The sequence below is a fragment of the Aegilops tauschii genome, chromosome 5 (genome assembly GCF_002575655.3).
Source record: "Aegilops tauschii subsp. strangulata cultivar AL8/78 chromosome 5, Aet v6.0, whole genome shotgun sequence".
In the NCBI taxonomy this organism is placed as follows: domain Eukaryota; kingdom Viridiplantae; phylum Streptophyta; class Magnoliopsida; order Poales; family Poaceae; genus Aegilops; species Aegilops tauschii.
In genome coordinates this window covers 495183108-495193581 of record NC_053039.3, presented here as the reverse complement: position 1 = coordinate 495193581, position 10474 = coordinate 495183108, and the positions used below count along the sequence as shown (strand labels likewise).

The following is a 10474-nucleotide window of genomic DNA, read 5'->3' as shown; positions in this document are numbered from 1 at the left end:
CTATGCTGTGTACCGCACATGTAGTGTGCCTTGCCATGAGTTGGTCAAGAGGGTACAATGGTGATCCGGGAAAGGATCTCATGACAGCGGTCAAACTTATCCTTAGTACCTAGTGGATTAAGGAATTTTCTCGATTATGGAGGTGGAAAGGAGTTCGTCGTAAATGGTTACGTCGATGCGAACTTTGACACTAATCCGGATGACTCTGAGTAGCAAACCGGATTCGTATAGTAGAGCAATTATTTGAAATGGCTCCAAATAGCGCGTGGTAGCATCCACAAGATGACATAGATATTCGTAAAGCACACGGTTCTGAAAGGTTCAGACCCGTTGACTAATAACCTCTCTCACAAGCATAACATGACCAAACCAGAACACATTGAGTGATAATCACATAGTGATGTGAACTAGATTGTTAACTCTAGTAAACTCTTTAGATGTTGGTCACATGGTGATGTGACCAGTGAGTGTTAATCACATGGTGATGTGAACTAGATTATTGACTCTAGTGCAAGTGGGAGACTATTGGAAATATGCCCTAGAGGCAATAATAAATGGTTATTATTATATTTCTTTGTTCATGGTAATTGTCCATTATTCATGCTATAATTGTATTGTCCGGAAATCGTAATACATGTGTGAATACATAGACAACACCATGTCCCTAGTGAGCCTCTAGTTGACTAGCTCGTTGATCAATAGATGGTTACGGTTTCCTGACCATGGACAAGACCCAATCCTAAGCATAGCATAAAAGATCGTGTAGTTTCGTTTGCTAGAGCTTTTCCAATGTCAAGTATCTTTTCCTTAGACCATGAGATCGTGCAACTCCCGGATACCGTAGGAGTGCTTTGGGTGTGCCAAACGTCACAACGTAACTGGGTGACTATAAAGGTGCATTACGGGTATCTCCGAAAGTGTCTGTTGGGTTGGCACGGATCGAGACTGGGATTTGTCACTCCGTGTGACGGAGAGGTATCTCTGGGCCCACTCGGTAATGCATCATCATAATGAGCTCAATGTGACTAAAGCGTTAGTCACGGGATCATGCATTGCGGTACGAGTAAAGAGACTTGCCGGTAACGAGATTGAACAAGGTATTGGGATATCGACGATCGAATCTCGGGCAAGTAACATACCGATTGACAAAGGGAATTGCATACGGATTGATTGAATCCTCGACACCGTGGTTCATCCGATGATATCATCGTGGAACATGTGGGAGCCAACATGGGTATCCAGATCCCGCTGTTGGTTATTGACCGGAGAGGCGTCTCGGTCATGTCTGCATGTCTCCCGAACCCGTAGGGTCTACACACTTAAGGTCCGGTGACGCTAGGGTTGTAGAGATATATGTATGCGGAAACCCGAAAGTTGTTCGGAGTCCCGGATGAGATCCCGGACGTCACGAGAGGTTCCGGAATGGTCCGGAGGTAAAGATTTATATATGGGAAGTCTTATTTTGGTCGCCGGAAAAGTTTCGCGCTTTATCGGTATTGTACCGGGAGTGCCGAAAGGGGTCCGGGGGTCCACCAGCCCCGGGGGGGCACATGGGCTGTAAGGGGTGCGCCTTGGCCTATATGGGCCAAGGGCACCAGCCGCAAGAGGCCCATGCGCAAGAGATAAGAAAAAAGGGAGAGTCCTAAAGGGGGAAGGCACCTCCGAGGTGCCTTGGGGGGGAAGGACTCCCCCCTGGCCGCACCCTTCCTTGGAGGAAGGGGCAAGGCTGCGCCCCCCCCCCTCCCTTGGCCCTATATATAGTGGGGGGAAGGGAGGGCAGCAATATCTAAGCCTTGGGCGCCTCCCTCCTCCCCTGCAACACCTCTCTCTCTCTCGCAGAAGCTCGGCGAAGCCCTGCCGGAGACCCGCTACATCCACCACCACGCCGTCGTGCTGTTGGATCTCCATCAACCTCTCCTTCCCCCTTGCTGGATCAAGAAGGAGGAGACGTTGCTGCACCGTACGTGTGTTGAACGCGGAGGTGCCGTCCGTTCGGCACTCGGTCATCGGTGATTTGGATCACGGCGAGTACGACTCCGTCATCCACGTTCATTGGAACGCTTCCGCTCGCGATCTACAAGGGTATGTAGATCCACTCCTTTCCCTTCGTTGCTAGTAGACTCCATAGATGCATCTTGGTGAGCGTAGGAAAATTTTAAATTATGCTACGATTCCCAACAGGAGGATCCCAGGCAGGAGGCCTGCACCTCGTTCGATCTGTATCCCAGTTTGTGCTAGCCTTCTTAAGGGAAACTTGTTTAAGTTATGTCTGTACTCAGATATTGTTGCTTCCGCTGACTCGTCTATGATCGAGCACTTGTATTCGAGCCCTCGAGGCCCCTGGCTTGTATTATGATGCTTGTATGACTTATTTATGTTTTAGAGTTGTGTTGTGGTATCTTTCCGTGAGTCCATGATCTTGATCGGACACATTTGCGTGCATGATTAGTGTACGGTCAAATCGGGGGCGTCACAAGTTGGTATCAGAGCCGGCTGCCTGTAGGAATCCCCCTTTCCACACTCCTTGGCCGAAGTCGAGTCTAGACATTACAAAACTTTTACTAACATGGCTGTGTGTCTTACGGGCCCACGTCGCCATTGGGTGGTACTAGGATCTTTTACTCCTCGACCTTTACTCTGGGACTCTGAACTCTCTTCTACTCGGGTTAAACGAATTTGCTAACTCTAACACTAGGATCCCGTGACCGCATTCACCCCAAAGTTGGATAAGCCATAGTTGTTTCTTAGAATAGTATTTTGAACAATCCACACACTGTCATTTGACTCCTTTGAAACGTCTTTGCTTTCAGATGGAACCCACGAGGCAGGTCGTGCGTCACACGACCGCCATTGGTGCCTCGGGATCACCTGCTGTGCTAGCTGAGATGATGACCTATCTGGGTTATCGCTGGCACCCTGAGTACACCGTCTACGAGGAGTACCAGGACTTTAACCAGGAGCAGTACCGTGCCATCGTCCACCTCTACTCGCGGGAGTATGACTCCACTACTGTGCTGCACACCGCTCATGGTGTTGGAGTGACCATCGATATGGCTGTCCACGATGCTGCCTATGCTGCTCTGACACGTCTTCGTGGAGAGTATCGGGAGTTGGACACCTCCCCTTTCAGGCACATTGCTATCGCATCTGATGTTGGTGCGGAGGGATACTATACTGCTGCCTACTCCACTGTCACCCGAGAGCCCTTCTACCATCAGAACCTGGTTCTGCATGTTGATGGGCTGGATCGAGCTAACCGAGCTCTTCGCCACGATTTGTACACCACCCTTCAGCACCTTTACCGTGCTCTGACGCTGTTACACCCCTTTTCCGATCTAGGGAGCTGCCCCGTTCTGCGATCTACCCAGCTAGGACTGTGATGCCCCAGGGTGTCAGCTGGCCAGATGTGGGAGGCCACTCTCCCGCACTTGGACCTCTTCTGCCACCTGAGCGTCAGGTTCTGCACCAGAGTATTCGCGGACCCCGGGTTGCTAACGTGGAGTTCCCGATGCGACACTACCAGCTTTCAGGCTACACCTACCTCCACAGTACCTCTTGGGACTGATGTAGGCTTGCTTGTTAGTGTTAGATGCATTCGCTGCGAGCCTGTGTGCCGCCTATGTTGTTTTAGTCTATGTTGTCCGCACCGGCCCGCAAAGGCCGTTTTCCGCAAACTGCAAAGCGTTTTGCGGGCCCGCGGGATGCGGGTCTGCTAGAGTTGCTCTTAGGCGCGCACGACCCCAAACGGACGTCTGTTTAGCCTGGATTCTATCCGTTTGGGTAGGGCAATGGGATCGTGTCCGGGCCTTTCCTGGGATGCGGTGGCCGTGCGCCCAACGCGCGGACGCATCCGTTGGCCCCATCCTGTCCGCCATGGCAAAAAATGACCATATATATTCATATTTCAATGTTCAAAACTAGTTTGCACGTCCAAATATTAATTGTCTCAAATAAAAATAGTTTTACAACCCAATCTAAATTATCTCTAATAAAATAGTTTTACAACCAAATTGAAGTTGTCTTGAATGAACATAATGAACCAATCCATCTATTGGTTGCCAATGTGATTCCACATGTGCTCAACCAAGTCATTTTGAAGATCCAAATGAGTGTGTCGATTACGCATTTTACGATGAAATTGGGCAAACTGTTCAAACATGGCCGGTTCTTGATGCAGGGGCTCAACATTTTCACCTTGAAAATCAAATCCTTGGTCGAAGATGCTGTTATCACGCTCATCCTCGACGATCATGTTGTACATGATCACATAAGCAGTCATCACCTCCCAAAGCTTTCCTTCATCCCATGTCAGTGCAGGGTTTTGAACGATACCCCATCGGGATTGAAGCACACCAAAAGCACGTTCCATATCCTTTCTAGCACTCTCTTGAGCACCTCGATGCAGCAGGGGTGGTTGGCAGCCGGCTACTGGCCGCTCTGGAGCACCCGACGGAAGCTGTCATGGTCCATAGCCGTCGCCAGCTGTCGTATTCCCTCTGACACCGGCTACGACGGCGACGGCCAAAACTCCTACGAAAGCGCGGGCGTGATGGCGGCCATGTCGAGACATGGTTTGGTATGGACGGCCGGGGGGTGAGCAGTGAGGAGGCGGCGCCGGCGGCGAGGTGGGGTGGGGGAGAGCAGGTGGAGGCATTGGAGGCGAATGGAGTGCTAGTGTCCCCGAGGCGGGTCACGGGGAGGACAAGGGCGTGCGTCCATCCCGTTCGCGCGATGTCCGTTCACCCCAAACGCGGCGTAAATTTGAACCGGAAATGGATCAAAAACAGACGAAAACCGAACATTTACCTGTTTGTGGCTGCGCCACGCTATTCGTCCGTTCTATCCTGAACGAATTAGGACGGCCGGGATGGGGTCGCGTGCTGGAGTTGGCCTTAGTTTATGTGAGGCTGAGGCCACACCAATAATCGGATGAATGGGCAGGACTCGGGAGTCAGGAGTGGCCAACACAAACAGGCACAGCGTGCGATCCAGATTGGAGTGCCGTCCTCGCGTCGCGTCTGGTTGTGGATGTGACCATTCTCTTTGGACGCATGCATGCATCCAACGGGACGGGGCCGAACAAAACGGCAACAGTGACCCGGTACAAATGCACCATCCATCGCACTGTCCACCTAATCTCACGCTCCTTTTGCTGCCTCCTGGGTCCTGGCACAGTATCATCTTCCTTGAGGCGCGACGGAGGCCGAGGACGAGGGCACGGTACGTAGATAAACTCCATAGACGCCCCTAGATTGATTTCCCGTTGGGCGTGCACCGGAGCAAAAGCAGGGTAGATGAGATGAGATGAGATCAGGGGAGCGAGGAGACGAGGGAGAGGGGCCGCGGAAAGGCACGCCGTCCCGTTCCACGGCGGCGCCGGTGCGTGCCCCCATCAACCATCATCCGGCCTGACGACGTCGCAGCGGCCGTGCGCCGGTGCGGCATGATTAACCCCCCATCCCCACAGGGTCAGGGGGTCGCCGAGGCGCATCACCATCATCATCGATCGATCATCATTAGATGGGGCCTCAGGCAGCGAATCGCCTGACATTAGTTTAGAGTTTAGACTCTACTGGTGCACTCACTAGTGCTGATCTGATCTGATCAGATGCTGCTGCTTGGCGTTACGCCGAGGGCAAAGCATCGTTTGACATTCGTGAACCGGCTTGGCCTCGGATCAACAAGAATTCTTTGATTGTCAAACAAAGTCAAAAAGGGAGCAGCATCAATCGAACGCTTTGGCAGCACAAAAGCGCTTTGCAATTATCATTTTCTCCACAAGGCAGAGAGCGCTTTTCTTAGCAGCATCGGTGGTGAAGCGGTACTCCTACTGCAAACATTTGCAGATCAACAGAAGCCACTTTAAATAGTGAGGACCATGGTTCCACAACAAAGATTTTTCAGATTCTCATGCTGGACCGGACCGGATGGACAGCAGAGGAGCTTGACATTTAGATAGATGGCTACTGATGCTACTACTACTACATTGCACAAGGAAAGATCATGAAAAGCTCCACTACCACATAATCCCTACGGCTACAAGCAGCAAAGCAAAGTACCAAACACACACACACACACACACACACACCAAACTGGAAGCTCTTGGACGCCCCACCACCAAAGCAGCTTGGATATGTACAGCACAACAGCAACAAAGTCTCCCACTCAACAAACCCTAGATTCAGGCCTATGCTTGCTTGCACGATCGAAGCCCACATGCTTTCGCGACTGGTGGACTTGGATGATCAGATGCTGATGAGATCAGGAGGAGGCGACGACTCCGAGCTCGTGTGCTGCTGCTGCGGCTGCTGATCTTTCGGCTTGCCGGTCGGAGCTTCGGTGGAACTGGTTGGGGCAGGAGGGTTGGACTCAGGACCTTCGCCGGAGAGGGGAAGCTCTTCTTCATCACCTTGATTGGCAGCTGGCTTTGGGAGCTCACTGAGGATCTGCACGACCTCCCGCATCGTCGGGCGCTGCACGCTGTGCTCCTCCGTGCACAGCAATGCGACGTAGAAGACGTGCATCACCTCGTGCACCGGCACGGTCGACAGCCTCGGGTCCAGGATCTTCATCACTTGCTCCTTGTTTGGCCCTGTCATCATCTTGACCCACTGGACAATGTCGACGCCGTCCCCGAACTCCCCTACAGGTTTCCGCCCGGTCACGAGCTCAAGAAGCACCACTCCGAAGCTGTAGACATCGCTCTTCTCGTCGACCTTGAGGGTGTATGCATATTCTGGAAAGCCACAGATAACAGAGCAATGTGAGACTGGTTAGTTAGAAAGTAATAGGTTTATGTTCCTTGGCAGCTAGAGAAACATCAGGTTAGAGTAGAAGACATAGAATTGAAGTAACTGAACCTAAATATACACAGGGAGTGCGTGTTTTCATGAATCAATAGCCTCTTATGGACTAAACTGTAGTGAGGAGGTTCTAACAAAGACAGTAGGTTTACAGATGTCGTTCAGGACTAATAAAAGAATGCCTCAATGTTTCAATTTAGTAACTACATCTTGATACAATCTGAATGATTGGGCTTTAGAAGGAAACTCTTATAAGTTATCAACACTACTATTGGTCTGTAATAAATTCGTAACAGCAAACAGTTGTATGTAATAAGCAAACAGCAAACAGATGACATTCAGAACTAACAAAAGAATGACTCAATGTCTCAATTTAATAACTACATCGTGATACAATCTACGTACATGATTGGGCTTCATAAGGAAACTCTTGTAACTTATCAACAATACTATAATTCTGCAGTGAAGTCATAACAGTGAACGGTTGCTATGTAATAAAGATTAAACTATTTATGAAAATCGGTATTATATGTGCATCTTGAGAATAGTCAGACCAAAATTAATTGAAGGAATACATGTTTCAATACCTGGAGCAATGTAGCCATATGAACCAGCAATGGCGGACATGCATTCTGATGCGCCGGTGTCCTGCAAGAATTTCGCCAGCCCAAAGTCGGCCACATGAGCTTCAAAGTCAGAGTCAAGAAGTATATTGTTCGACTTGACATCACGGTGAAGTATCAGCGGTGAACAATCATGGTGCAGGTAGCACAGCCCCTTGGCAGCTTCAATTGCAATCTTGTACCGAGTATCCCAGTGCAGGTGTTCGCCCTTCTTGCCATGGAGAAGCTCCCCGAGACTACCATTGGGCATATACTCATACACCAGCAGGTTGGTCTCATTGTTTGAGCAGAAGCCTAGCAGGCGCACAATATGGCGATGCCGAATCCTCCCAAGTGTTTGTATCTCCGCTGAGAATCCATGATCATGTGATGAGCCACGGACCATTGCAGAGAGCCTCTTCACGGCCACATGATCACCATTGGGCATTGATCCCTTGTACACAGTTCCAGCCCCGCCTTTGCCAATAATGTTCTCCTCTTTCAGGGAGTCCAGCACATCATCACAGGTGAAATCAAGGCGCTGGAATGCAGTGAGTTTCCACATCCGTGCATCACTGGCTTTCTTCAACGACCGCGCCTTCAGAATTGCCGCGGTAGCAAATATAATGGAGCACAGAAGCAAGCCTAGCACAATGAGCAGCTTGATGGTGCTAGACAGCCCTCCATGGCCATGGTTGGTGTGACCAGCATCAGCAATGCCAGGGCGGCATGGACCAAGGTATGGTCCACACAGGTTTGGATTGCCAACGAAAGATGTGGCATTGAAGTAGCTGAACTGGCCGGTCCCTGGGACGAGCCCGGACAAGTTGTTGTAAGAGAAGTCGACCGCCGTCAAGCTCTGCATTGTGGAGATGGATGGAGGTATCTCTCCATCAAGGTGGTTCTTGGACAAGTTGAGGTAGTTCAGTATCCTCATTCCAGAGATGGCCGGAGGTATCCTCCCAGAGAGGTTGTTCCGGCTCAAGTCCAAGTAAGTGAGCAGCCGGCATTTCCCAATCTCCGGCGGCACACCTCCCTCGATCGCATTGCCGCTAAGGTCAGCCTTGGAGAGCTCCTGCAGCCGCCCAACCTCGGCAGGCAACGCGCCGGAGAACGAGTTGCGATCAAGCAGCAGCTTCTGAACACCAGAGAAGTTTCCAATGGATGCCGGCAATGCACCGGTGAGCTGATTGTTGGACAGGTTGATCTCCCCCAGATTAGGCGCCGCAGCGCCGACCACAGCAGGGAAGTCGCCGGTGAGGAGGTTGTCTTGCAGCTCGACCTGAGTGAGCTTCTGCAACTCGAAGAGCCCCTTGGGAATGGAGCCGTTCAAGTAGTTCTCTCCCAGACGAATACGGCTCAAGGACTTGCACTGGCCGAGGGAGTCAGGGATGGAGCCGAACAAGGAGTTGCCGAGGGCGATGAGCGTGTGCAGCTTGCCCCCGGCGCAGAGGTCCGGCGGCAGCGTGCCGGTGAGCCTGTTGGAGGAGAGGTCGACCAGCTGGAGGCGCTTGTTGGCGCCGAGGCGGCGGGGCACGCTGCCGGTGAAGTTGTTCTCCCAGAGCTGCAGCACCTCGAGGCTTGGCAGGTCGCCGACGAAGTCGGGGATGTCGCCGCGCAGCTTGTTCCGGAACAGGTTGAGCAGCGTCATGTTCTTGAGCTGGGAGAAGCTGGGCGGTATCTCGCCGGCGAGCGCATTGTTGGACAGGTCCAAGGAGCTGAGGCTCTGCAGGTTGCCCAGCTCCGACGGTATGGCGCCGGTGAGGCCGTTCACCTGCAGGAACAGGGTGTCGAGTTTCTGCAGCCTGCCGAGCTCGGGCGGGATCTTCCCGGAGAGGCCGCAGTTGGCGGCGTCGAGGCGCACGAGGTCGGTGAGGTTGCCGAGCTCCGGCGGGACCCCACCGGAGTAGGCGTTGTAGTAGCCAATGTAGAGCTCCCTGAGGCTGGTAAGGTTCCCGAGCTCCGGCGGTATCCTCCCGGACAGCTCGTTGCCGGAGAGCGCGAGGTACTGCAGCCGCGTCCACCGGCCGTACTCGGGGGGAATCTCGCCGGAGAAGAAGTTGCCGCCGAGGTGCAGGTGGCGGAGCATGGGCATCTGCGCGACCTCGAGCGGGAGCGGGCTGGTGAGGTTGTTGTTGTAGAGGTCGAGCACGCGGAGGCCGCGGAGGCGCGCGAGGGCCGGCGGGAGGGAGCCGTTGAAGGCGTTGTTGGAGAGGTTGAGGTGGGTGAGGAAGCGGAGGTGGCCGAGCGCGGCCGGGACGGGGCCCGAGAGCGCGTTGGCGCCGACGTCGAGGCGGAGGAGGCCGCGCAGGCTGGACAGCGCCGGCGGGAGCGCGCCGGAGAGGTTGAGCCCGCCGAGGGCCAGCCCCACGACGGCCCCGCGCGCGCCGCACGCCACGCCCGCCCACGCGCAGTGCGCGTACCCGCCGCCGCCGCCCGTCCCGTTGCTCGCCGCCCAGGACGCGAGCGCGCCCGTGGGGTCCGACAGCGCCGCCTTGGCCGCCAGCAGCGCGTCCGCGTCGCCGTCCGCCGCGCCGCCGGCGGAGAGGCGGACGAGGAGGGCGAGGAGGAGGAGGAGCGGGGGGAGGCGGCGGAGATGCATTGGGGTTTCGGTTTGCTTCGCTCTCTCGGGGACGGGGGAGGAGGGGGCTCACGCTCCCGGCGAGGCCCGGAGAGTGGAGACAAAGACAGGGGGGAGTGTGAGACGGGAGGGTGGCTTTGGACACGAGGGTGCAGGGGGCTCGCCTAAAAATGTGATTTTTTTGGCTTTGGTTTGGCTGGGTGTGGGGAGGCGTGGCGTGTGGTGTGGGGTGGGGTGTGCTCGGTTTCCCTCTCCCTCTGCTTCTGATTTTGGGGGATTGGGTTGGGTGGGTTTTATAACCTGGTCTCGGGCTCGGGTCGGGGCCTCGGGCGCAGGCACCACAGACACGGCCACTTTGACCCAATGGCTCTATCTTTTTCCATTTTATAATGCCGTATGTATTTTATCTCGGAGAGAACGATCTATATTCATTCATTCGTGTGTTGATTTGGTTGGAGGATTCGTCTCTAGCGGTGCGCGCGCTCCCG

General features: G+C 53.7%; 1 protein-coding gene across 1 annotated transcript; it reads right to left on the bottom strand.

Annotated features, from left to right (window-relative positions):
• Nucleotides 1-5839: 5839 nt before the first annotated feature.
• LOC109784556 (uncharacterized) lies at nt 5840-10251 on the bottom strand. The gene is made up of 2 exons (XM_020343156.4): nt 7391-10251; nt 5840-6736 (listed from the first exon to the last, which is right to left on the bottom strand). The coding sequence occupies exons 1-2, from the start codon at nt 10005-10007 to the stop codon at nt 6246-6248; spliced, it is 3108 nt and encodes a 1035-aa protein (XP_020198745.1). The 5' UTR covers nt 10008-10251; the 3' UTR covers nt 5840-6245.
• Between the last annotated feature and the right edge of the window lie 223 nt (nt 10252-10474).